The sequence below is a fragment of the Camelus ferus genome, chromosome 13 (genome assembly GCF_009834535.1).
Source record: "Camelus ferus isolate YT-003-E chromosome 13, BCGSAC_Cfer_1.0, whole genome shotgun sequence".
Classification (NCBI taxonomy): Eukaryota; Metazoa; Chordata; class Mammalia; order Artiodactyla; family Camelidae; genus Camelus; species Camelus ferus.
Window position 1 is genome coordinate 18,051,338 of NC_045708.1, and position 26,391 is coordinate 18,077,728.

General features: G+C 53.2%; 2 protein-coding genes across 5 annotated transcripts; one reads left to right on the top strand and one right to left on the bottom strand.

Moving 5' to 3' along the window:
* The first annotated feature begins 281 nt into the window (after positions 1–281).
* Positions 282–14,150, top strand: EXTL1 (exostosin like glycosyltransferase 1). Of its 4 annotated transcripts, XR_001366681.2 has the most exons (12): positions 282–1,940; positions 6,955–7,045; positions 7,354–7,461; positions 8,250–8,369; positions 8,902–9,034; positions 9,240–9,346; positions 9,942–10,031; positions 10,771–10,857; positions 11,255–11,415; positions 12,438–12,609; positions 12,770–13,160; positions 13,265–14,150. XR_001366681.2 is itself a non-coding variant. In XM_006189499.3 (11 exons), the coding sequence occupies exons 1-11, from the start codon at positions 1,120–1,122 to the stop codon at positions 12,950–12,952; spliced, it is 2,073 nt and encodes a 690-aa protein (XP_006189561.2). In that variant the 5' UTR covers positions 282–1,119; the 3' UTR covers positions 12,953–14,150. The 4 variants fall into 4 exon arrangements, 3 of the variants coding, with proteins under 3 accessions (XP_006189561.2, XP_014418795.1, XP_014418796.1); XM_006189499.3 differs by having other exon boundaries at positions 12,770–14,150; XM_014563309.2 differs by having other exon boundaries at positions 12,474–12,609; positions 12,770–14,150.
* Positions 14,151–15,345: 1,195 nt separating this feature from the next.
* Positions 15,346–24,365, bottom strand: SLC30A2 (solute carrier family 30 member 2). The gene is made up of 8 exons (XM_006189497.3): positions 22,607–24,365; positions 21,732–21,949; positions 20,994–21,140; positions 20,149–20,302; positions 19,213–19,405; positions 18,361–18,466; positions 17,112–17,246; positions 15,346–16,630 (listed from the first exon to the last, which is right to left on the bottom strand). Exons 1-8 carry the CDS (start codon positions 22,654–22,656, stop codon positions 16,485–16,487), a joined length of 1,149 nt encoding a protein of 382 aa, XP_006189559.1. The 5' UTR covers positions 22,657–24,365; the 3' UTR covers positions 15,346–16,484.
* Between the last annotated feature and the right edge of the window lie 2,026 nt (positions 24,366–26,391).

A 26,391-nucleotide genomic window follows, 5' to 3' on the forward strand; every position in this document is an offset into this window, starting at 1 on the left:
TAGCTGGGTCACCTTAGAAAGATACCATCCTCTCTCTAAGCTTCACTTTTCTTATCTCTAGGAAACAGCAGTGATAAACCTTGACCTGGAAGGTCGCTGTGAGAATTCAGAGGCAGAGGTTGTGATAGCTCGAGGCCAACTGTGAGGTGTGGGCCCTGCTGGTTATTACTATTAGCAATCCAGAAAACTGGTTTGGAAGGGGTTAAGTGGAGACCCTGCCTCCCAGCCAGGAGCGAATCAGGGCTGGCAGGGGAGGAGCCAGGCTGCCGCTAGGAAAGAGATCTAGTCTGGCCAGATGCTGCCCTGAGAGGGGACGGAAGACACCGGCAGGGCTTGGGGGCCATGGGGCAGGGGTTTGGCACGGGGTCCCTGGCCTCTGCACCCTGATAGCTCCAAGCCAGAGGGTGCAGGACCAGCTGCCAGGGGTTGGGGGAGGAGAGGCCAAGCTGCCCAAACTGGAGACAGCGTGGGAGGAGACCAGGACCCAGAGCCCTCCCAGCCCCCCAGGCAGGGGCCACCGGCTGCACTCAGGCCTTGACCTCAGCTGACCCTGGGAGCCCACATGGGGTGTAGGGTCTAATTTTAGCTCCAGCCAGAAGATCCACAGCCCAGGAGTGCCTGCCAGTGGGCACAGGGTGGCCAAGGCTGCTCAGGGGCTGCTCAGGCAGGGGGAGGACTGGGGAGACCAGCCCCGCTTCCATACAGCCCTACATCCTGGCCAAGCTGCCTCCTATGGGAGCCCTGACGGGTCCCCCATGGCCTGGCAGACGGCCCTCCTCTCTGTTGAGGCCAAGGTCAGGGGACGTAGCCAGGAGGCCAGAAGGACACTGCTTTGCAGTCTGGACAGGGGTTGCATCAGCCTGAGCAGTGCCCAGGGACAGGGGACCCCACTGGGAGGGCAAAGGCTGGCTTGGTTGTCCAAAAGCCAAGGAAGCAGAGTCCTGACCACAGGAAGGCAGGGCCACAGAGTTGGGTCCTACGTGGCCTCCCGATGCCTGGCCTGTGACTTGCGATTTCATCTTTCACAGGCAGCCTGCCTTTGATGGGCCTCAGTCTTCCCATCTATACAATGAGGGCACTAACCTAGAAGGTGGATCCCAGCCCCAGAGGCCCACCCTCATGCCCCTGCTCCTCTTGCTTCCTGTAGCCCTGGCTATGGGTGGCCACATGCAGTCATGGAGAAGAAAGTCCCTCTGGCTGGCACTGTCGGCCTCCTGGCTGCTCATCCTGCTGGGAGTCTTCCCCCTTCTCCGCCTGGCAGTGCCTGCCAGACCCCGGGCAAGGGCTTCCCAAGGCTGGCCCCGCTGGCTGGACGCAGAGCTCCTGCAGAGTTTCTCCCAGCCTGGGGAGCTCCTGGAAGATGGCCCTCAACCTCCTCAAGCACCCCGTGGTGGCAGTTGCAACTGGGGAGCTTGCTTTGATGCCTCGAAGTGCAGAGATGGCGGCTTCAAGGTATTTGTGTACCCGGCAGCTGGACCCATCTCTGAGACTCGCCGCAGGATCCTGGCTTCCATTGAAGGCTCCCGCTACCACACGGTCAGCCCTGCCGAGGCCTGCCTCCTCCTCCTCCTCAGCTCGGACACCCCGGCTGGACAGTGCGAGCCAGTGCCTGCACAATGGGATGAGGGCAGGAACCATCTGGTCCTCAATCTCCACCCAGCCCCTTGCCCCCGGACTGTCCAGCTGGGGCAGGCAATGGTGGCCAAGGCCAGCCCAACAGTGGATACCTTCCGGGCCGGCTTTGACGTGGCCCTCCCGCTTCTCCCTGAAGCCCACCCATTGCGAGGTGGGGCACCTGGCCAGCTGCAGCAGCACAGCCCCCGCCCCGGGGTGGCTCTGCTAGCCCTGGCAGGGGAGAGGGGCCGGTGGCACACAGCAGGCACCAACTCCTCTGCCTGCCCCTGGGATGGGCACTGTGAGCAGGACCATGGACCCAAGCAGTAAGTGGACCTTCCCCCTTGGGGGCTGGATGGGAAGGGTATGTGATGGGAGGAAGCCCAGAGCCCAGGGTAGAGGGCAGGATTGAGGTGGGCAAACCAGCTAGTCCTGGAAAACTGAGGCCTCAGCTGCAGCAGGAGGGAATCAGGTTAGACAGCAGAGAACACTGCCACCAAGATGGTGATTTGCTATAAGGGCTGTCCAAAGCAGGTTTTGGAATTCTTCCTTGGGGATCTGTAAAAACATAAAACATGACTCACTCCTACTTAGTCTTCTTCTTTTATTACAATCCCTCCTTCCCTAATATTTTATTTAACATACAATTCTATAGTGCTTACTATTTGCTAAGTGCTTTTATAAATGATTGTAATAAAATAACACTAATTACTATCTTTTAAGAGTTTGTGTACCAGACACTAAAGCCTGAGGCCACCCAGCCAGAAAAAGCACCGCCAGTATTTTAATCCAGAATTGCCTGTCTCCAAAGCCTTCAGCATTAGAATTCTGGGCATTAGGCAAGAGATTCTAATCAACCCTGTCAAATGCCTCAAAGCCATGGTCACACATAGAAGCTGCTCCTATGTCTAATTTGGGGGATTAACAGCCTTGGGTTATAGCAAATATGAATTAAGTCAGACCTACAGAAGAACTTCCCACCAGTGAGAGTGGCTGAATACACATAATTGTCCCCTATGGGGACATGCACAGCTCATTCAGGAACTTTTCTCTACCTAGGCTAGTTGGGGTGACGCACCTCAAGTGGTAAAGCAGTTAACCCCTAAGCACCCTAACCCCTCTGCACCCCCAGGAGGCCAGAAGTATCCAAAGGCTGGTTGGACAGACAAGAATGAAAGTCCTTTTGAGGTTACTCAGGGTCCCTGTGGCAGAGGGTTCCCCCTCCATCTCCTGGATGGGGTTGGAACCTATTGCTCTAGAATCTGTCCCTTGTCCCCTGTCTCAGGTATCTCCCTGTTCTTTGCTAGAACAACAGGGCTTATTCTGAGCTCCACTTCCCTCCCAGGAATTCTCCATGGGGCCAAGTTCCATTTTTGCCTCTGCTTGGGGCTCCTGGGACTTCTCTCAGCCACAGTGCTCTCGAGGGAATGGAATCCCTCTACCTCCAGAAGGCATATGGCCTCCAGGGAGTCCCACAGCCAGGGGTAAGAGCAGAATTGCCCTGTCAGTCCCCGTGGCCCTTCTGTGGGGACCCATCCCTAGCAGGCACTCTTAGCAGTCACCTGAAAATCCAGGGATCCCCCAGGCACCTCAGTCTCAGAACTTGGACAGAGCCCACCTTTGGTGACAAGGTTCTCTGTTCACCTTGCCCGGCCTCACTTCTGATTAGGCATCTAGCCCGCCATTCTTGGTTAGAGGAAGTTCTTCTTTTGGCTGACTTTAGTTACTGCCAAATGCAGTCAGTTGTTGGTGAATCTGGAAGCTATTTCAGCCTGAACTTCTTTGAGAAACTGAAACTTATGGGGTGCACACAGTCAGTAGGCACTTACTAAATGTTGACTGATTGATCCCAAATTGTCCAGAAGTGGCCAAGGTCTTCTTCCTTTCTTCCTTTCTTTCTTCCTTCCTTTTTAGTTTTTTTGGAGGGCAGGGGTTGGGGGGAGATTATTAGGTCTATTTATTTAATTATTTTTTTAAATGGAAGTACTGGGGATTGAACCTAGGACCGCATGCATGCTGAGCATGTGCTCTACCACTGAGCTACACCCTCCCCTAAAACGCTTTCTAACAAGCATGGGCCACCCTCTGAGTGGCATTTTGATAAGTTTATTTCCAAGATGTGATGCCTGGCAGCCTCTATCCTCCAAGCTTCAAGAAGTTCTGTCTTTGGCCTCAGCCCACCTGCAGGTGAGAGGACTTGTAATTGCTGGAGTAGCTGGAGCCTCAGTTTCCCCAAGGTGCCAGGCAGCTGCTGAGCCAGCCAGTCAAGAATAGGGACAGAGAGGGAGGCCCACAGCCACAGGCCAGCCCCCGGAAAGTGGCCTGAATAAACAAGTGCTGGCCAGAGAAAGAGGCGATTCAGAGTCCCAGCCTGTCCCACATTCACTCCATGAGGGGGAGGGGAGAAAGTGAGCATCTGGGGAGATCTGGGCCAAGTGCTGTGCCCACTGCTTTATAGAAGTCACAGCTAATCCTCTCAAGCAGCCTTCAAGGGAGGTGTTATTATCCCCATTTCAGTGAACAAGAAACTGAGGCTCTGAGAGGTAGGAGGGGCCAGCCAAGGGCCTTTGGTGACAAGCTCCTTGATTCACCACAGCCTCCCTCACTGTTCTGATCAGGCACTTGGAAACAGCAGAGCTAGGATTAAACCCCACACTTCTGGCTCCAAAGCCCATATTTTTCCACCTTCATTGAACAGCCTCCTGTTGCTTTGGAATAAGCCTCCACCCATTTAAACTGTTATTTATTTATTTTTTATGAATAGGGAATTCATTCACATGGTACAAAATTCCAAAGGCACAAAAGGGTATACAGTAAAACCTCCCTCCCACCCCATCTCTGGCCACCCAGTTTTCCTTCCTGGAGCCACAAACTGTTTCTAGTTTCTCTTGTGTCTTTTCTGAGGTACTCTGTTTGTATATAAACATGTGTATATGCTCTCCCCCATTTTTTGGTCTTTTTACGTAAATTCAGTGCATGTTTTAAGGTCCCCTGGCCTGTCTCCACTGGACACAGGAGGCCTAGTGCCTAAAGCCCATGAGACTTTAGGGACCCATAAAAATGTTTTCATTTCTTGAAAATCAGAAGAAGAAAAATGAACCTTTCAGCAGAAAAAAAATGCTTTAATATATACTATTAGTATGTTCATTTTTATACAACCCAGTTATCAAATGTAATTTTTATAGTATTTTCATGGCAGAGAGGCCACAAAGGCCAAAGTGCCTGGAGCACATGGAAGTCATAATGTGACCCTACCTTGGGCCAAGGGTGGAGTCACACTGACAACAGCCTTGGGCTTTGAGGCACCAAGTTTGCAGCAAGCACTTTATAGGGTCACAGATCATTGGCAGTTACGACAACATCCCCTTGCAACACACATAAGGACACACAGGTGCTCATCCAGCATCTGATGTGGAGCTCACCACCTCCCAAGGCCACCCACTGGCTATTAGAATTTATGCTGAAACTGACATAACCAAATGACTTCAGACATTTGGTCCATTGATCCCAGGTCTCTCCTCTGTTGCACACTAACCACTGATTCATTTAGCACCCACTGAGTGCCCATCCTCTGCCAGGCACACTGCCAGGCCCCTGGGATACTGAGATGAAGGAGGCACGGCCCCAGCCCTCAACGATTTCGTTCTTGTAGGAGAGACAGACAAGTCACTGGTTATGACACACACTGTTTAGCAGGGAGTCTGGGCAGGCTGCCTGCCTGGCTCCTGTACTTTAGAGCTGTGTGACCATCTATAAAATGGGATACTAACAGCACACACCTCCCATCTCATAGAGTTGCTGTGAGAATGAAGTGAGTCAATGCATGTAAAGCACTTAGAACTGTGCCTGGAACAAAGTATGTGCTCAGTGAGGGTTAGCTTAGTTCATTATGACTACAGCATACATAGGGGCTGTGGAAGCGGAGAGGGAGGAGCCATCTCTGGAGAGCCCAAGGAGGGCTTCCCCGAGAAGATGATGTTTGAGCTTTAGCCGTTAAGACAGAGTAGGAGGAGGAATTTCTCGGGCTGCAAGGCAGGGTGGGGTGCTCCAGGCTGAGGGAGCAAGAGGTGCAAAGACAGAAGGAACAATGGAGGTTAATGAGGAATGACGGGTACAGTTTGTTCAGCAGGCTCTCTGTCTCTAGGTTCTCTGAAGCCTTCAACTTGGAAGTTTTCAGTCCCTTAGGACTTTATCGGGGGAGAGCTGTAGTTGGCTGGTGCTGTATCTTTTAACGAGGTAGAAGGTATCCTGCTTAACTTGTGGCTTCTTCCAGGGGAAGTCTGGTGGACACCTGAGCATCAGACAAAGAAGACAGGGTCCCCTGGGAGACCCCTGGGCAGCAGCTCTGGGGTGGTTCAAATAAGCCCGGGTCAGGAGTTAACACAATGGTTCCAGTTCCAGCACTGCCCAGCCCTTTCTGAGACCCTGAGCCGGGCTCTGAGACTCAGTCTCCCCATCTGGTCAATGAGGGTTGGCCCAGAGGTTGACCGAGTACTCCTAGGGCTGCTTCTTAAAGGTTCAGACTCAGGAGCAGATGGGCTCTAGCCGAGGAGGGTCCTGGGACCCTTAAGGCCCTATTCATCAGTCCCACTCAGAGCAGGCTTATGAGCCTGGAGTCGTGGACACACACAAACACACACCATAGCTAGATCGTGGGCACTGCTTCCCTGGCCGGGCAGTCCCACGGAGGTGGCTCTGAGGAGACTGTGACTCCTGCCCCTCCCCCACAGGCACACGCAGCCTGAGTGTGGCCCTGGGGCTGGTGGGGGTTGGGGGGAGGTGGGCAGAACAGAGGACGCCTGTCCTCTGGGCGAGGGGGCCTCTGGAGAGCAGTTTCCTGTGTGGTTCCAGGCTGGAGGCCCAGCCCACCTCCTGACAGAGGAGGCTTTCACAGGCCTGGGCTCTCAGGATGGGGGAGGGCAGGGCATGGAGGCCACTCAGGTGAGGGCTGCCCCGAGTCCGCGTGTGGCAGAGCAGTGGGGGGGGCAAGTGCAGGCTTGCCCAAGTCAGACCAGCCTTGGAAACATCAGTTCCCGCCACCTCCCATTTTGCAAATGAGAGAACCAAGGTCCAGAGATGAGAAGGGAGGTGTCTTGAGACCACCAAGGGCAGTGGCAGAGCTAGAACTCAGGGCTCCTGCCTGCCACCCCAACCATGGGCGAGGGGCAGGTGTTTGTGTGAGTGTCAGTGTGTGTGCGTGTGTGTATGAGCGTTAACATGAGAACATGACGGTGGGTTTGCACATTGTGAATTTGGGAGTGCTGGTGTAGGGGGCCAGGGGTCATCAAGGCAGCTGTCTCTGGCCTTGTATTTGTGGGACCCTCTCGTGTGTCTCCTTAGGACCCCCCCTGGGGCATTACTACCCAGTGCCACCTTCTGCCTCATCCCTGGCCGCAGTCCTGATGCCTGGCACTTCCTCCAAGCCCTACAGGTACCATCCCAACTTGGGCGTCCGCCATCCCTATTCTGCCACACTCCTGAGTTGGCAGAGTAGTCTGGGCCCAGGCCAATGAGAAGGAGTGGTGACTCCTTTGCTTTGGGACTCAGGTGTGCCTACAGCCATATTCACTGCACCCTCTGTAGAACAACCCACTCCCAGCGAGCCACCCCAGAAATATCAACCACTTTTCTCTCCTCTTTACCCTTTGCCCCCAGTACAGTAGTTGCTGACTTGGAACAGGGAGGAGGGGGTGAGTGTGCAGCGGGACTGGGCTCCCCAGTGACCCCTCTACTCCCCAGGCTGGCTGCATCCCTGTGCTTCTCAGCCCTCACTGGGAGCTGCCCTTCTCCGAGGTCATCGATTGGACCAAGGCAGCCATTGTAGCTGACGAGAGGCTCCCACTTCAGGTAGCTCAGGGCCCTGCCCACGGGGTTGGGACTGAACCCAGGACATGGGAGGACCCTGGGATCCTGGCCCCCACGCTGGTGTCGGTCCTCATTCTTATCCCCCATTGATGTATATTGATGATTTTGTCCCCAGCCCCAAGCCTCTTGGGTTCTGAGAGCAAGTCCTGAGTCTTTCTTCAGCCTCAGTTTCCCCATCTGTGCAAAGGAGTAAGTTAGACCAGATGATCTCCACAGGCCCAGCCCCAACTGGTCCAGTTTAAGGGAAGGCCACAAAAAGTCCAAAATCTGAGTACCTCCATGGGGTGGGAAAGCAAAATGCACAGTGACTTATCCATCTGATGAAGCTAATTTTGCCCAGCTCTGAAAAACATGTGTGAGCTGTGAATCCCCGAGAAGTGAGAATGGTGTAGGGAGTTAATAGCAATAGCTTCCATTCACTGAGCCTTTACATGCTAAGCACTGAATATGTATCATCTACTTTAATCCTCACAACCACCCTAGGAGGGGAGTACTATTATTGTCTCCACCTTACTGATGATGAAACAGACTCAGAGAGGTTAAGTAGCTTGTCCTCAGTCACACAGTTACTAAGTGGCATTTTAACCCAGCTCTCTGTGACCCTTAAACTCTTGATTGCTAAGTTACCTGGGACTTGGTCAAGGATGGCACTGCCAACCCACCTGGAGAACCGTGGGCAGGGGGTTTCTGGTTCCTAAGCTAGACTGTCCCCAGCCCAGGGTGAGTCAGGACCTGACAGGGCCCTTGTGCCTTCTCCTTTTCTCCCTCAGGTCCTGGCTGCCCTCCAGGAGATGCCCCTCACACGGGTCCTTGCCCTGCGTCAGCAGACCCAGTTTCTATGGGATGCCTACTTCTCCTCAGTGGAGAAGGTCATCCACACCACTCTGGAGGTGAGGGGTGATGGGGACTCACCTGATGGGGGCTCTGATGCTTGGCTCCGCCTCATCCCTGTCCCCTTTCCATGCCCCTCTCTCTGGACACCCCCTCTGCCCTGGGATTTGGGCTTCCTCCTTGAAGATGCTTCTGGGATGAATATGAGACTTGGCCTGGAGTGCTTAGATGAGTTCCTTCTCCAGTCTTGGTGTCAGTTTCCCCATCGGTAGAGGGATATCTGTAGCAAATAGATTTCAAAGCATGTGCCAACTCCAGTTGATGGGTCCTGGTTGCCTGGGGGAGTGTTGGGAGGGATTCTGGGTCAAGAGGAAATGTCAGGACCTGTTAGTGATGTCTGCCATGAGTGACTTCACCATTACTGAGTGTCCTCTACTCTGGACTCCCTGCACCTGAACCCTTCTGTCCCCAGCAATCTGGTGCTACAGTTGCTGCCCCGGCCCAGATTTCTGAAGCGGGAGGTGTGTGGCTCCGACCCCGCCCATGGCCACACTGGCCACTCCTTCTGCACAGCTGTCTCTCATTTCACAGATAATTCAAGACCGGATCTTTGGAGCATCGGCTCGCCCCTCACTACTGTGGAACAGCCCTCCAGGGGCACTCCTGGCCCTGCCCACTTTTTCCACAAGCCCCGTGGACTTCCCCTTCTATCACCTGCAACAGGGTATGCCCTAGGGATGGGGGGATGGGACAGCTTGAAGTCCCCTCATCAACTCTCTCCACATCTGCCCCAGCCTCAACCATAGAGCCTCGCCAAGCCCCTCCTCAAATCCCCAACATCTCTCCTGGGTCCCCAAGTCCCCAACTTAGGTCACTCTCCAGGGGATTCTGTCCCCTCCCACTCTAATAGCTTGTGTCTTATTTCCCAGGCTCCCGCCCTGTGGGCAGGTTCAGTGCTCTGATCTGGGTGGAGGCTCCAGGCCAGCTCCCGCTGAAGCTCATCCAGGTGGTGGCAGGCTCCCAGCACTGTGCCCAGGTCTGCCCCCTTGCCAGCTGAGGTGCGGGAATCCAGGGTGGGGGCAAGGGACAGGGCAGAGCCCTTGAAGACATCTAGATGCCAAGGATAACTACACATTTTGGGGGGAGGCATGGGAAGGATTTTCAAGTACCATTGCTGTCTTTTTCTTTAAATTCCAAGTTCCTTGTCCCCTCCCCATTCCCTGTCCCTCATGGAAACTGATGAAGCCACCCCCAAAACAGGTGCCTCTTGGGGAGGTTGAAGTAAACATACATGTGTTCATTTATTTATTCGCCCAGCATCTGCTGAGCCCCCTGGGCTCAATGCTGAGGATGCAGAGAAAAAGTAGGAAAGGATTCTGCCCCAGATTCAGATTCAGTTAGCACTTCCTGGCACACACACTGTCAAATGTCACTTCCAGAGAAGCCAGACAGACTCCTGAGAGTACTTGCAAAGGAGGCAAGCAGTTAGCTCAGCCAGAGCGCAGATGGAGCAACTTCCAAGCTCACATATACAGATGCCCTACCAAACTTCTTCCACCCTGAGAAAGATTACTCCTGGGACCCCTTGCCTTCCTGCCCCAGTCTTCAGAAACACCTCTCTTTCCTTCTAGATCTTGGTTCTCTGGAGCTGTGAGAAGCCACCCCCACCCAGGTGGCCCAAGACAGCCGTGCCCCTGACAGTCATTGGTGGGCATAGGAAGGTGAGGGATGGGGATGTGCATGGAAGGGTGGGCTCAGACCCAGAATGCTGGGATCTGGGGAAAAGGGCACACACGGATGTGTGATTAACTTGGACCCGAGCCAAAACTGGACTTCAAGTTGGGCCTGTGGATTTCAGCTGCAGGCCTAATAGAAATGATTCTCTTCCATCCCTGGTCCTTGCGAATTGTGCTTCCAGAGAACTGGGGTTTTATGTCATGAGGGAAGGCAAAGGGAGCACATTGCTGTCTCAGGTAAGGGATGGAAGAGAAACCTGAGATCTTGAGGAAATGCAGACAGGTGGTAGCACATCAGCCGGGGGAGGGGGAGGTGAGGGAGTGCCTTCCGAGAACCTGGGTTGGTGCAACACACCTGCTTGCTGTGTAGTTCTGGGAAAAGTCCCTTCATCTCTCTGGATCTGTTTCTTTTGAACAAAGGATGTCTGACAACCCTTTCCAAGGTTGAGGTGAGCATTAAATGTGACAATAGAGGAATCCTGAAATGTCAAAACTGAAAGGGCCCTAGATTCCAACGGCCTCATTTGACCAAAGTGGAAACTGAAGTCCAGCGAGATAAAATGAGTTCCTCAAGTTCGAGTTCCAGGCAGACTTGCTGTTTTCACTGCTCTTCCTTTTACACTATGCCTGCAGGGGCTCCTGCTTAGCAGATACTCAGATATCACCGTGGGAGCCCGGGGAGGGTTCCCACGGTTGAGTTGCCCTCCCCTCCCTCCCGCTGCAGGCCAGTGACCGCTTCTTCCCGTACAGTGCCGTCAGCACCGATGCCATCCTCAGCCTAGATGCCCACAGCAGTCTTTCCACAAGTGAGGTGAGGGCTCCCAAGAGGAGCCCCATGGGGGTGGGGACAGAGCCAGAGGGCCCTGGCAGCCCCTCAGATTCCGGGAGCTGGGATGACCCAAGGTCAAGAGGTCCAGCCTCCTGCTTTTGAAATCATGCCCAGTGAGCCAATCAGCCTCCTCCTTAGAAATCTAATAGAAATTTCCACAGACTCTTTGGAAACCATTTGTTTCAGCTCCCAGCTGAAAACACATAGTTTCTATCTCCCAGCTGGGAAAGTTCCCCTAAATATCCTTTGGAAACTTTCATGTTCCCATACCCTCTGTCCTGAGCCCCCCTCAGCCAGGCTGGCCTTGCCTCCCTGTCTCTGGATGATCCTGGCTGGTCAGGAAGTCCTTCCTCATAACCTCACTTAAATATCTCCCCAGGTGGACTTCGCTTTTGTGGTGTGGCAGAGCTTCCCAGAGCGGATGGTCGGCTTTCTGACGTGGAGCCACTTCTGGGATGAGACCCGGGGTGGCTGGGGCTACACTGCAGAGAAGGCCAATGAATTCTCCATGGTTCTCACCTCAGCTGCCTTCTACCATAGGTACAGATGGTAGCCCTGGCACTGGGCTCTAAGGGCCAGAGACTCCCTCTTTGAACAAGGAGCAGGGTGGCGTAGGAGTGAACACAGTAGTCAGCCTAGAGCCCAGAGATCCAGGTCAAAGCCACTTCCCAGCACTGTGATGGGCAAGCCTCCTCACCTCTCCTGAGTTTCAGTTTTCTCATCTGTAAAGTGTATTCATCTCACAGGGCTGGTGTGATCATCAAATAAGTAAAGTATATGAAGTCCTTGGCATACAGATAGTCAACAAACGGTAGCTAGTGTTGTTTTGAGTAGAGCCATGCTAAGGATATGGGTTTGGGGGGTGGGTGGGGGGGACCATATCCAGAGAATGGTCCTGATACTTTATAAATGAGTGTGTGATGGGCTAGGGCTTGCCCCAGGCCTTCCAGAAGCTGCCTGCAATGCCCCAGGAGCTGAATTCTGAAGGGCCTTCTTGAGAGGGGTTCCTTAAATGAGTTTAAATCAAATTTGTATAACCTGGAACCTCTTGTGGACTCACCCAGGAACTCTGCAGGAACTCTTGGTAGAGTGAAGAATATCCCTCGTGTCTGTTGGGTGGGCACTGGCTGCTCTGTAGGAGGACCTGCATGATTCAAAGCTCACTTGCCAGAGCATCAGTCTGGTTAATCCACAGCGTTCCTGAAGCTGGTCTTTGGGCTGCCATGTTGGATGGCCTTGGAACCAGTTGACCCTCTCCTCATTCTCTGTCTGAGTTCAGACCTCAGAGCTGAGAGGAGGGGGCCCCAGGGAGCCGTGAGGCAGGGGCAGGGAGTTCACCATTGGCTGCAGACAAGCCAAAGAACACAGAATAGTGGAGAGCAGTGCCTACTTGGGATGGGAGCTCTCTGAGGCAGCTAGGGCTCAGCAAAGGGAGCAGGGCTTTCACAAGAGGCTTAGGGATTGGGGTCCAAAGGAGAATGACGTCAAGAGGGAGAAAAATGAGGCCTGGGGCAGGGGTGGTGAACTCTGCTACAGCCTATCCCTCTCCTCTCCTAACCCAGGTATTACCACACCCTCTTCACCCACTCCCTGCCCAGGGCTCTGAGGAACCTGGCAGATGAGACACCCACCTGTGCGGATGTCCTGATGAACTTCCTAGTAGCAGCAGTCACCAAGGTGCCCCCTATCAAGGTGCCCTACGGGTCGTGGCATCAGGAGGCCAGACCTCCACTGGTGAGGACCTAGGGGGACTGGTCGGTACTGGGACAGACCTGGTTGGGGAAAAGATTCCGTCACTGTCTAAGCCAAATCCTTTTTGCTGCATAGGGCGGGGGTGCGGTGGCGTTCTGAAGGACAGAGAAGCCCTTCAGCGCATTTCTCCTCCCATTCTTAGGCACCTGGGAGTCCGGGGCTCAGGCAGGAGCCGCAGCCCGCAGCCCAGGATTGCATCAACCAGATGGCGGCAGCGTTCGGCCACATGCCTCTGGTATCCTCTCACCTCCGTCTGGACCCAGTGCTCTACAAGGACCCGGTGTCCGTGCTGCGTAAGAAGTATCGCAGCCTGGAGAAGCCCTAGGAAGGACCAACTGAGACCCAACTTGGCTCCCCGGGGGAGCTGCACTGCCTAGGGGGGAGGGGAGGCTCAGCCCCGTAACTTGGATGTCTGGAGACCCAGTCAAGGCTGCCAGTCAGCCAGCACGGCAGATCCCGATTGGCCAACCACAGCTCTAGCGCCCCTAGGGCCGAGGACTTGCCCCACCCTCCAGTCCAGCAGCAGGTCCCAGGTGCGCGTCGCCGGCTCTGCGGCTCTGCCTCTGCTTTCGCAGACCCCTTGCCTGGAATGCCTTTCTCGGCTTCTCTGCCGAGCTGACCTCTACTTGTCTTTCAGATCCCCGCCTTCTCCACGAACTTGCCTGGCCCCCACCCCCGCCCCAGATGCTCTGCGCCTTTCACAGCCGGGCATGTCCCGCAATCCCGACGCTATTCGTGCTGCTTTGCAAGGTACACACGCCATCAGGCCCCAAGACTGGCCCGGAAGGCCGGGGCCGCGTCCTCTTCTCTCTAGCCTGGCAGGTGCGCCACAAATATTTGACGAACAGATAGATGGAAGAGACACCGACTACGTGCCGGGCTCTGTGCCGACAGGGGGCGAGGGCGTGAACAAGGTGTGCCGAGTGAGAGACAAAACTCCCCGAAGGCAGCTTCCTGCAGACACCTGGATTGCCAGGCGCAATCCTCGCACCTCAGCAATGCAACAAATAAGTGCCGGGGAGCCAGTTTCGGGGCTTCCCCTTTCGGACCGGGCGGAACATAGTTGGGAGGCGAGAAGGAGGGATGGGAACGCTGGTGGCCCTGCCTAGCCCGGGACCCTCGACTCAGGTACTGCCGTCGTCCTGCATTACCAGCCTGGGGCACTAGAGGCCAGCACCGCGCTGCGCTTTCTCCGGTCCGATAGGGAATGGAGTTTTGAAAGCCCATCGGGTCGGAGAGCAGACCAGGTGAGGGACCTGGAAGTTGGTGGCGTGCAGCCCGAAGTCTGAAAACTTGGGCGTGAAGAGAAAGGAATCAGAAAATGGCTTCACCCCTTTGGCCCACACAGTTAGGACTATGGAGACATTTCTAGGTGGGCTAGATGGGCTAGGTGGGAGCAGGGGCGGTCCGAGCTCCCTGGTGGTGAGAGTGAGTGGGGGAGGGGATGCTAGGTTCTCCTGGGTTCATCCACCTGGAACTGGAATTATCACTTCCGAAATAAAGCTTGTGTCCTTGCCCTCTCACGCTCAGGCTATAAATACCTCTACAGCAGCTGCACGGGGGAGGGGGACGCAGGTCTCGCCTGGGAGCTGCTACCACTGAGGGATAGGGATGGTGGGTCCAACCCAGGTCCAGGGCATCGGGTGTTTTTGTGCTTTGATGGTCTTGCAGCTTTGGAAACTCCCGTGACTAGTGACTAGCTTGCTGGCCAGAACATGCTGTCCCCAAGGCCTCCTACCTCCATCCTCCAGCTTGACCTCTGGCCCCTGAGACTCAGGTCATCCCTGGAGCCAGTCACAGCTGAGGGTACAGAGAAGGCTCCCTTTTGGTAGCCCACCAGATTCTTGAGGTGGAGGGGGGTACTGGGAGTTAAAAGGGAGGGGAGACAGTCTGGGGCTGAGTCAAGGACAGTGGTGAGGAAGCACGCAGCTGCAGCCCAGGCAGCCTTCCCAGGGTGGGGAGGACTCCAAGTGCCAGGCCCAGCCAGGGGAAAGAGGCACCTTTCCCATCCCCGCTCACAGCTGCAGCACCCAGAACACTGAACTGCCTTGGCATGGCCTTGCCTGTGGGCTGCCAGGCCCAAGGGCTCATACTGTACCAACACACAGGCCGGAGCAGGTCCCCAGTCCCTGCTGTGGGGGAGACCTAGGGGAATGAGGCAGAAATCCCAGAGCTGCCTCTTACTGGCTGTGTGACTGTGGGTAAGTGACTCAACCTCTCTGAGCCTCAGTTTTCTCATCTGTAAAAATGGAGGACAGCAATGACTGCCTCTTGAGAGGGGTGTAAGCCCTTGGCATACAGCAAAGCCCAGAATCCAGGCTCCTAGGGGCTGCCATGGCTTGATGGAGAGAAAAACTTGATTTGAGATAGGGGTGGAGTGGAGATCAACCATCAGCAGTTTCCCACACACACTTCCAAGCCAACACAAACAACTTCCCACAGATTTCAAGGGGCTGAAGAACCCAGAGACCTCAATTACAGACAACCCTGGATGACAGTGCTGGAGAGGCACAAAGAGGTCATTCATAGATGGGAAGAGAGGCTCAGAAGGGAAGGCGAGTGACAAAGCTCTCCTCCTCCACCTATGAGTCAGAACAGAGTCAAGACAAACCCAATGCTGCCCCTGGGGAGGTAGCCCACCTGGCTCCTCAGCAAAGCAGCCTCAGACCATCTTTCCAGAATGATGATAAAAGTAACCACTCTTCCAAGACCACCAGGTGCTCAGCGGACTTTGGCTTTGGTCCTCACAACAACCCTGTGAGGTAGGTGTCAACATTCTCATTCTGTAGACGCAAGAGGCTCTGACCTCCCTGAGGGCAGAGACAGACCACTTGATTAGGGCCACCTGATGACTGGGCATTGCTGCCTCCTCTGTGAGACTGGGGACAGGTCCCCCCCCCCTTCATCTTGTAAACACCAGCCACCCCCTAATTCAGGAATCTTCACACACACCCCAGGAAGCTGGGGTCTCTGGTTCAGGTTGTACCTTCTGTGTTCTCTACCCCCAAGTTCTGAGCAGGCCAGGCTGTACCAGCAACAGAGTGTCCTCGACCCCTCAGACACTGTCAGGGTGAGAGAGGTGGCCCAGGGCTGTGGGGCTATTAGGGCAGGACCCAAGCTGAAACCTCTCCACCTCCAGCCCTCCCACTGGGGCACCTTTGTGTTAGCTCAGCTCCCTGGGCTGGAGGAATAAGGAAAGAGGAAACCAGCCAAGTTCTGACCTAGTCAGAAGCCCCCTCCCTCCAGGAAAAGGAAACATTTGGCACACAGCTGAAGTGACTAAGGCACAGGCCAGCCCAGGCAGACCCACATGAGTGTGCAGGGTCCTCACAACTCCTCGACACTTAAGGCCTCCTAAAACCATATTGTTAGAGGCAGAGGGAGGGGGCTCTGTTCCAAAACTTCTTTACAGATTCAAAAGGCAAAGGCCAGACAGACTGAAAATGAGAAATGAGGCAAGTAGGTGAGGGGACATTGAAGTCAGTATCCCGTCTGTCGCCCCTCACTACGCCTCATTGCCTTTCCAAGGCTGGTGGTAGGACAGCATTAATTGAGGATTAGGCCCAAACCCAGGCCTGCCAGGAGCTGACCTGTTTGCTGGAAGAGCGGGATGATGCTAGCTTTACACCTGCGGAGTTCCCATCCTGGGGCTGCTGTAGTCAGGTGGCAGAGGCAGGGAAACCGTCCATTCCTGGAGTGGGACAAGGCTTCTCCACACTGAACATGGAGCAGCCATCAGGAGAGGCACCTGGTTTATAACACAGTGGTGGGAGGCAGAGTCCTGGCTGGGCCCGGGGAACACTCAGTCCAGCCATCTGCAGGCCTGTCTATGCCCCAGTTGGTGCGTGGCCAAGCCATCAGTCCGAGGGGCCCTGGCATGACTGGCAGTCCTTCATGTCCTCAGAGTAGTCCTCGATCTGGATGGTCATAGTGTGGAAGTGGAACTTCCCCTGCAGGAGGGCACTGGCTGCCTTCAGCACAGCCTGGGAGTCTGTGTTCTGAGCTGGAGGCCAAGAGGACACACAAGGGGGAGCACCAGAGAACCGATTACTCACTCTTGGGCCCTTATGAATGATTAGGAGCCCAAGTCTCATATCCTGCCCCTGGCAGAACAAGATAGGGGACCCTGAACATCAAGAAACCCCCCAAGAGGGGGATACCAGGCAACTCTCTGATTCCCATACCTGGCATGATCCCAAAATAGCAGGAAAAGCACCGGCTTAAGGCTAGGAATCTTTCCTCTGCCACTTATTAGCTGTAAAAGCCTGGGCAAATGACTTTACCATCCCCCCAACCTCAGTTTCTTCATCTGTTAATGGGATTATGATGATCAAATGAAATAATGTATGGCAAGTACTCAGCAGGGTGTCAGGTCTAACACATGGGCGCTGCAAGCGTCTGAGGTCATCTGGACCCCTCTGGGATGGCCCCAGGCCTCTGGCTGCCTCTCTCTCTTATCCACCCTGAGTGTCCCCACCACTCACCGATGGCGATGTGGACAGACAGGACAGGCTGGGCCACGGTCAGCGCCCAGATATGCAGGCTGTGCAAACCTTCCACCCCATCCACCGACAGCAGCAGATCCCGCACAGCAATGAAGTCCATGCCCTTGGGGGTCCCTGAGGACAGCAGGGATGAGGGCTGAAGGAAACCACACCCTCCCATCCATGCTGGTGCCTACTCCTCAAATGTCTTCTCCTCACTAGGACTCCTTGGCCAGCAGATAGGATGTTGTCCCCACCTCCCGAATGATCTCCATCATATCACCCTGTTAACACCGTCTGAAATGATCTTATTTGTCAGTTTCTTGCTGTCTCTCCCTCTAAAATGGAAACTCTGTGAGGGCAGGACAGTTGTTTAGTTTACCACCCTATCTCAGTGCCTAGAACAGTGCCTGGCCCATAGCAGATGCTCGATTAAATTTTTTTGATTGGAAAGAAGGGAACCTGGGGATCCCTGCACCCATGTAGGACATGACTATCTCACTTTTACTTGTGTCAGTCAGATTCTTGGAGAAACAGTTCTGACCTACAGCCAAATACTCCTCCTGACCCCAAACCAGGAACCAAACTGACCCTAACCAAATAGAGGCCTATGACCCAAGACCCTAGAGCACAAGAAAGCCTGATGAATAAGTGTGGTAACTCAGGGCAGGCCACTCACCACCACTGAGCACCCCTCAAAGCCCAGGTATGTCCTCCGGAGGCAGAAGCCTCAGAAAGGAAGAACATGGAGTGAATTCAGTAGTCTTGCCCAACACCCACTATCTTTTTCTGACCCTCAGTCTGCCTCCTCACCCCTGCCCACTGGGCAATAAGAAGCATAGTCCTTACCTGCCCCAAGGGACAGCAAATGGAGACTAAGGAAACATATGAAGAAGGGCCGGAGTGCCAGTTGCTGCAGACACCACCCAGAAGCCCCCTGAGTAGGTAGAGAGGACACATCCCAGCAGGGAGGGGCACCCTTGGGTTTAGGGTGAAGGAAAGGATGATCCAGAGGACATTTCCAGGAACAACCACACCTGAGGGCCCAGCTCAATGCCCGGATCAGCCCAGGGTCCCAGAAGATTCTGCAGCCTATGCCAGGCCCCAGACCATGACCCCCCACCAATGTACTGGGACGCTCTTCCCCAACACACACACACACACACACACACACACACACACACACACACACCCCTGAACTTAGAGCTAGACAGCCAAGAGCAAAATGGGAGCCCCAAGCCCAGGTTACCTTCCATCAGCACCAGGATCACATCTCTCAGGATGGTTACGGTTGTTCCCAGGACGAGGATGGAGAAGAGGAAGGTGCAGATGGGGTCTATATACTTGTACTCTGGCTACAGGAAAATGGGAAGGCAGAGCTGGGGCTCACCACCCAACACCTCCACCTCTTTTCTCCCCTCCCACCCAGTATCAGTTGGGGAGAGGTGCTCTCTCTGCAGGGTGGGCATGAGCCTCACCCTGGCCTTGCCTCCTAGTTCCCTACCTTTTATTCTGTGTCCAGAAGGACAGGCAGGACAGACCATAGCTCAGGACAAGGCACAATACCTTCCCACCCGTCCTGGCCCAAGGGGCTGAGACATGGACAGAGCTTAATGGAATCTTAGATTCCATCTGGTCCAACATGCCCATTTTATAGATGACGAAAACAGAGATTCAGTTAGAGGAAGGGACTCACTCTACATCACGCAGCTAGCAAGGGGTGGACCAGGCTTCATACCCAACACCTGGCTCTTTCTACTACACCACACTGCCTCTGTGTGATGGGTAATGCACAGGCTTTGGCAGCACAGCCCTGGGTTTGAATCTGGCTCCACAATTTACCGGCTGTGTGACACTGTGCAAGTCACTGAGCCTTTCTGAGCTATAGAAAACACTACCACTTCCCATTCAGGGCTGTTGTCAAGATAAGAAGTACTGACACTTGGTGGGTATGAATAAATGTTCCTTCCCTCTCCCCACCCTTATGCCCACAGTTGGGAGGAAGCTAGAATCTGGAAAGGGTCCAGTGCAGAGAGGAGCCCTCACAAGATCTACACTTCCTTCCCCACCCAGCCCACCTCCCTCTGTCTCCAGCTCTGACCTTGAAGTATAAAATATAGGCTGCCACCAGAACACCCAAGCTCTGCAGAAAGTCTCCAATCACGTGGATAAAGGCAGCTCGGACACTGGGGTTCTCCTGCTGCTGGCTGCTGTCGTGGCTGTGCCCATGGCCATGACTGTGCCCATGGCCATGACTGTGTCCATGGCCGGACTGGTGAAGAATCAACCCCATTCTACGGAAGTGGAGACAAGGCCATGGAGCTCATCGAGGTAGCAAGTAGAAGCCACCCATTAGGACAGGCCTCCCTGTGGGGTAAAAATCCCACCCCCACCCCCAGACTGCATGATCCCTTTGGCCATGTGAGGAGCCCGACCCATATGGCCTCGGCCCAGAGCGCCACAGGAGAAAGGGCTCAGCTCCAGCCAATGCCAGGCTGATTCTGGGCACAAAGATGCCCCAGTGCCAAATCTTAGAGCAGGAGGGCACCATGGAGATCATCCCTACCCACCATGTCACAGACGGTGAAGCTGAGGCCTAGAGAGGGAAGTGGCTTATCCAAGGCCACTGAGCAAGGGAGAGAGAATCCAAAGGAGACACACCCTGCCTCTCCCTGAGACCAATTTCAGGCACATCAGCTTGAAAAAGGACTTGGCTTCTGCCCCTAGGGAACCTTCTCCTGCAAGAACTAGACTCAGCCCTCCCACTTCAGGTATGAAGCCTCTCTGGTTATTCACCGACATGTATGGGGTGGGGAGTTAATGCTGCCCCAGATTTACAGCTCCTGTTGGCCTTGCCCTAGGCCTAAGGCAGGACCCAGGTGTTTCAGGTGCCAGAGCTCAGACCACTAGGGAAGTTCTGTTCCTGCATCCTGTACTGGACTGCATCTCAGCCTCCTTCTACGAAGAGCAGGCAGGTAGGTATGTGTATGAGAGGTGGGAGGAGGGAGGACCCACAGGGAACCAAGGTTACACTCACATGATGTTCACAACCACAGCACAGCCCGATGTGATCAGCATGGTTCCCTCCTCGATCTCATAGTCCCCAGAGGTGAGCCGTTCCACCGCCAGGTACACCAGTACCCCAGTCACAACCCAGATGGACAGCACAGAGAGCAGGGCACCCAGGATTTCTGAGGAAGAACCCGACCCCCAATACCAATCTTAGCAGGGGGCCCTAAGGCTGAGGAGCCCTCCCCCTCCCCACAAAGTCCAGGCCTGGGTCAGACTGGGCTCTGCTGGAGGTATGGCTGGTGTGATTGCACTGGGCCCCACCACTCATACATCTCATACATCTGAGAATGTCTGAGCTAGAAGAAACTCAAGAAATCATCTGGGTCAACCCTTTTATGTTGAAACTGACTCACTAAAAAATATATATCTACTGCTCAGCTGGCAAACTGAGGAACAAAGGCCGGGCCATCTCCCGCCAAGCACAAAATGACAATGCAGCCCAGAGATGAACTTCTGTATCTTTCAGAAGGCTTTCTGACCTTTCCTGCCCATTTCCTCCCCTCCAGAGCTGATGCATGCAGTTATGAGCAGAGTTAATGCAACAGTCATTTATTCTTGAAGTCTAGCCATTTCTAGGAAGGTTGACTCTCCTTCCCTGCAAGGTGGGAATTCCCAGAGGACGGGGGACCAGGGCTCTCCCATCAGACTGGGAGCTCCCAAAGGACAGAAGTCAAAGTTGACATCCTCTTTCCCCACCCAAGGCACCCTCCTGGCCTTACTCAGGGATCCACCCATTGCACCCACTTAAAAACCTATGTCTTGATCCACCCCCTCTCCCTACTCCATCTTCATCCCAATCAGGGCCCTCACCAGCTCGCTGCCAGCCGAAGTTCATGGTCTTGGTGGCTGGCCGGGAGGACATCCAGAGAGAGAAGAGGCTGATGAGCATGCTGGCCAAGTCAGTGAGCAGGTGGGCTGCATCTGTCATGATTGCCAAGCTGTGTGCTAGGTAACCACCTGCAGAGGCAGGGCCAGGAGAATGGAAGGTTCTTATGAGCCCCCCAAGAAGCCAACTTCCCAGAGTGTTTGTGCAGCAGGGAAACCATGAGGTCCGGAGAAAGACAATGGACTCCAGAACTCTCCACCACTAGCTGTGTAACTACTGGCAAACGACTTACTTTCTCTGAGCCTCAACTTCTACTATCTGTCAAACGGGATTAGCAAAATCTACTTAGAAGGTGAATGTGAAAATCAAGTTCAGATTGGGTCTGGAAAGCATAGTAGGCACTCAGGAAATGCTCTTTCCTTCTAGGCATTCAGGTCTTCCCTGACCTACTAGTTGTGTGTGATCTGGGGCAAGTTACTTCGCCTTATGGTGCCTCAGTTTCATCATCTGTAAAATAAGGAGAATAACAGTACCCATATTACAGCACAGGTTGTTGTGAGGATTGTGTGAGACAGTGTGCATAGAAAGGGTTTAGCATGGTAAGAGTTCAATAAATGGAGCTATTAGTATTAATACTCCTGTGAACATCCAGGAGAAAAGCCTTTTGGATCATCCACACTATCCATATGCCAATTTCATTGAATTAGCACAAAAGTCCTTACCAATTACTTCCCCAATCATGAACAGCAGGCAGAAGGCAGAGGCCACACAGAGCTGGCGCCAGGCCTGCTTCTTCTTGGGGTCGCAATGACTGCTAGGACCCTTCTGGGCATGACAGTAATGGATGCTCTTGGTAGCCAGCTCAATGGGCTGCAAATCCATGCCAGGTGAGGACATAGGGACCCAGCCAGGCCCATCCTGCCACAGAGATCTGTAAGACCTGTCCAGAGAGGAAAGGTGATGGGAGATTCAGCTCTGAGATGGGAGCAAGGAGGGCTAAGTGCAGCCCTACCTCTCTGTGTGTCCTTGGGGTTCCCATGTACCCTTTTGGAAGAAGAGCTAAGGACACTTCAAGCCCAACAGAGCCTGAGGAGTGACCAGAAGCCCCAGTCTGCAGGGGGTGCTGGGAATGACCAGTTCAGGAGTCTTGGCCCTGTGTTCTCCCTCCTCCCCGATCCCTCCCAGGGCCTTGAGAAGGCAAAGACCTTGGGAACTGGCCAAGAGGCGGGCCGGTCCAGCCGAGCGCGGAGAAGGAACAGAGCTTAGGCTCAGGAAGAAGAGCAGATTCCCGTTCTCAAGCACTTGGGGACACAGGGCCTCCCAGAGTAGGGTTGCTCAGGGGCAAAGTGCTGGCCCGGGGGCGGGGCTCCAGATATGCACTCCCCACTAACCAGTAAGGGTCAGAATCTGTGCTCAGTCGCGAGGGAGAGATGATCCCCCTACTCAAGCTCGGTTTCCCCTCTTCTTCACCTCACCCACCCCTCCTATGTGGTCCCAGTTCAAGCCACCGCCAAAACCATCCATTGCCAAAAAAGCAAACGGGGAGGTGCGTCTGATGCCACTCAAATTCCTGCCCCTCCCCAAGCTCTCGCCTTACCGGGCTCCAGGCCTGGCGTCCAACAGATGCTGCTTCTCCGTGGCCTCCATGCGGCCCTGCGTGCCTCGCCGCGTGCACCCTGGAAGTTGCGCGCCGGACGCTCCACAGCACGCACTCACCTGCCGAGAGGGCCCTGCGCGCCACGCCCGCCTCCCCGCCGCGTGCGCCCCTCGCCTGCGGGCTTTGCAGCTAATCCGCAGCCTGGGCCGTGCTGGGGCCGCCAAGGGGTTGTTCCAGTGCCGCTGCCGCTGCCGCCCCACTACTCCCGCCGCTACGCCCCGCGCCGGTCGGCTTTATCCAGTCCCTGCTACCCCGTGTGAAGCGGCGCGTCGTGTGCAAAAGCCCGCAAGGTAGGGGGAGGGCGTAGCTGGCTGCAAAGGGCCCCGGCGCTGCCCGCCAGCACCCTGTCCCTTGCGCCCCTGGGGAGCCCACCTGGCCTGCAACGGAAAACCTAACCGCTTCTGCCCAGCGCAGCTGCTCCGTGTTTCTGAGTTAGGTCTGGGCTGCGCCCACCTTCCCCCGCTCGGGGCTGGCGGCATCCCACAGAGTTCTTAGACTTTGATTTGTAGAAATCTACTTTGGGTCCCCTGAGAGCAGGAATGTGGTTCCTAGATTCTGAATAAGGGCTCCTGCGGCTGGGGTTGTGTGTTCCTCTCAGGAAACCCCTGGTCTATTTCCAGTCTTAGAGTGCAGAGGTTCCCTGTGTTCTTCCGCTCAGGCTAGAAGGCTCCTGAGGGGAGGGGTATGCCTGCCCTCAAGCTGGGGCAGTCGCCTTCCTTAGGGCTGTTTGGGACTGACTGACCCATCCTCGCCACTGAAGCAGCGCCAGTTCCTCCCCTCTTGTGCTTTCTGATTAGAATTTGGGGTGGCCGGTTTTATCTCCAGCCCTACGTGAAGCAGTGGCCCGCTTCAGCTACAGTCACCATCTGGGCAGAGCTGACACCATCACCCCCCCACCTCCTTTGTCCACTGCCCGCAGCAGTTCACAAGAACCCCAATAAGGTGCCGTGAATGGTGTTCCGCCGGGAGAAGCCGGCAAATCCTTGCTGGCTTGGTGCAGCACCCACTTGAAGCTTAATCCGCTCTCGTCGGTTGGGGGCCGGTGGGCAGGGGCCTGTGGCCCCAATACTGGCCTCTGATAGGTCCCCTCTGTATAGAAAAAACTTTGGACTGGGGACCTCCCTGGTCAGTCATTCTGTCAGCTAGGGAGCTGGGGACCGTGGCATGGGTATGGCCCTTCACAGAGACAAGAGCCTAGGATGCAAGTCTCTTGCCCACACAAGGAGGGGCTCCTTCAGTCTCTTTCTGGTAGGAGTCTTCTTGTTAGGAGGCAAGGTGTAGCAAGTGAGGGTGGCAGCAGCATTCCTGCCTAGATGGGGTCCCCACTGAATGCCTTTCCACCTCCTCTGGACTCTGAGCATGGACAAGCTTTACTGCAGGCTTCCTGGGTTTCCTGTATAGTCTAAGAACCAACAGGCTCAGCATTACCTGGAAAGGGTGTTAAAATGCTGATTCCAGGTTCCTGGATCAGACCAACTAAATCAGAATCTTTGTGTATAAAGCCTGGGAATCTGCATATTTATAAATTCCTAGGGGATTTTCTGCTCGGTAAGGTTTGAGGACCTGTGCATAAGCTCTTGAGATATATCTTCCCCACTAGATAATAAGCTTTTTGAGAGCTGGGATGTATTTTGTACTACTATATTGTAGTTTAACTCTGAGCACCTACTAGGCACTTAGTTAAATACCTGTGAATTGGATTGAAATAAAGAAGCAAGGGGGCGGAGGGTGGGAAGGGATAGACTAGGATTTCAAAATGGTAGAATAGATAAACAAGATTATACTGTATAGCACAGGGAAATATATACAAGATCTTATGGTAGCTCAGAGAAAAAAATGTGACAATGAATATATATATGTTCATGTATAACTGAAAAATTGTGCTCTACACTGGAATTTGACACAACATTGTAAAATGATTATAAATCAATTTTAAAAAGGTTAAAAAAAGAAATAAAGAAGTAGACAAACATAGGACTGATCACTTAATCAGATGAGAGTGAGATAGGTACAGTTTACAAGTTTCTTGCTGGGCTGTCTCATTTGGGTTGTAGTTTCAAACTGCTCTATACTCAGATAACTTATTTGAGGGCAAAATGTTTATGTTTTTAAGAAGTGTGTTTTTTATGTCCCTCTTGTTCGTTTTAATGCAAAACACATTGCAGATTCTCAATATATGCAGATTTACAAATTGGATCCAGATACATATGTTCATTTTATTGAACAATTTTATACCAGATTTCCTTTAAACTAATACTTTCCCAGGTTGCATTTTAATTAATTTGCAAGAGTTTGACTTAGTCAAGTTAGTCAAGACTTCCATATACCGAAAAACTGGCAGCTACACTTGTATTCTATACCTGGCTCCTTCAGTGATCCTCAGGAGGTCCTATGCGAATGACCTAGCAATTCTTGGACCTTAACATCACCTGAGGAATTTTATTCTAAAAATGTAGATTTCCCTATAAAGAAAAAAATGTTACCTACTATTCCAGTTCTACAAGGATCAAGCCTTTAGATATTGCGGTCGCCCACCGACAGTGTACCCTGAGGGGAATTCAGGCTGGAGAAAAACAGGAAGTATTCTGTGCTTTGGCCCCTAATATACTGTGTATACTGGCCCCTAGGTAGTTAGGATACACATGTAATGAAATTTATCAGTGATCCCAGATTCTTGCATCTTCCCGTGCATAGAAAAGCACTCAAATCATTAACTTGAGATGTTTGTTCTTTGGGATTAGCAGACTACATGTTTTTCCCAGCAAAAAAAGTTCATATATATCCTGGCTTCTCCCTCACCTCTTTGGATGGAGCAGTTTCTCAGAGCCATCTGAGAGGCTGTCTTCCCAGCTATAGCCTTCAGTAAGGCTATAGTCCCTGACTAAAATTTAACTCACAAATTTCACGTTGTGCATTTTATTTCTGTCAACACCTACGTTCCACAATAAAGTCTGATTCTGTAGGTCTGGGGAGGGGGTCTAGGAATACATACTTTTTAAACTTCTGTGTTTAATGGTATTATGAAATTTTTGTTCATTTTTTATGGTATGATGGTTATGATTTTGAAAAGAACCGCCATCTAAAGTATGGAAGGATAAAAGGACATGCTATCTGAGATTTGCTTTCAAATAATCCCAGCAGGAGGGAAGGGGTAATGAGAGAGAAGAAACAAGTGTGTCAGTGACTGTTGAAACTGAGTGATGAGTCTGCAGGGTATGTTATACTATTCCCTCTACTTTTACATATGTTTAAAATTTTCCAGAATTGAAGGTTTGAGGAAAAATAAACCTCTGGTGATTCTAATGCAGCAGCCTATAGGACTATACTTAAGATTCATGGAATAATTCCTTTGAAGCTGGTTTCCTTACAGCACAATCTTAAAGGAAACTTGTTGATCAAGAACCCTTCATACCACCCTTAAGTGTTTTGTCCTCAAATTCCTTTAGTCTTCTATAGGAGGATACTTTAGAACTATAAAGGAAAAACAAATGTGCGATCATCAAAAAAGGCAAGATAGTGACCACGTCCAAGCAGAAGAGGGGCATGCAAAGGACTTCTAGGGGCTGATAATGTTCTTTTTCTTGACATGCTCAGTAGCAACACAGGATTTCACTATACAGTCACTTATTAAACTCTACAACTAGTTTTGTACACTTGTGTGTTTGTAATATGTTACATAATTTTTAAATTTTTTTGATGCTTCAAAACTTATGAAAGGACTAGAA

Bases quoted from the DNA above. Each gene is read 5' to 3' on its own strand.
- EXTL1 (XM_006189499.3), top strand. From the start codon at position 1,120: ATGCCCCTGCTCCTCTTGCTTCCTGTAGCCCTGGCTATGGGTGGCCAC. The intron at 10,858-11,254 runs GTGAGGGCTCCC...ATATCTCCCCAG, and splicing joins GCAGTCTTTCCACAAGTGAG to GTGGACTTCGCTTTTGTGGT. The intron at 12,610-12,769 runs GTGAGGACCTAG...TCCCATTCTTAG, and splicing joins AGGAGGCCAGACCTCCACTG to GCACCTGGGAGTCCGGGGCT.
- SLC30A2 (XM_006189497.3), bottom strand. From the start codon at position 22,656: ATGGAGGCCACGGAGAAGCAGCATCTGTTGGACGCCAGGCCTGGAGCC. The intron at 21,141-21,731 runs GTAAGGACTTTT...CTGCCTCTGCAG, and splicing joins CATGATTGGGGAAGTAATTG to GTGGTTACCTAGCACACAGC. The intron at 16,631-17,111 runs GTGAGTGGTGGG...CTTGGCCTCCAG, and splicing joins GTCTGTCCACATCGCCATCG to CTCAGAACACAGACTCCCAG.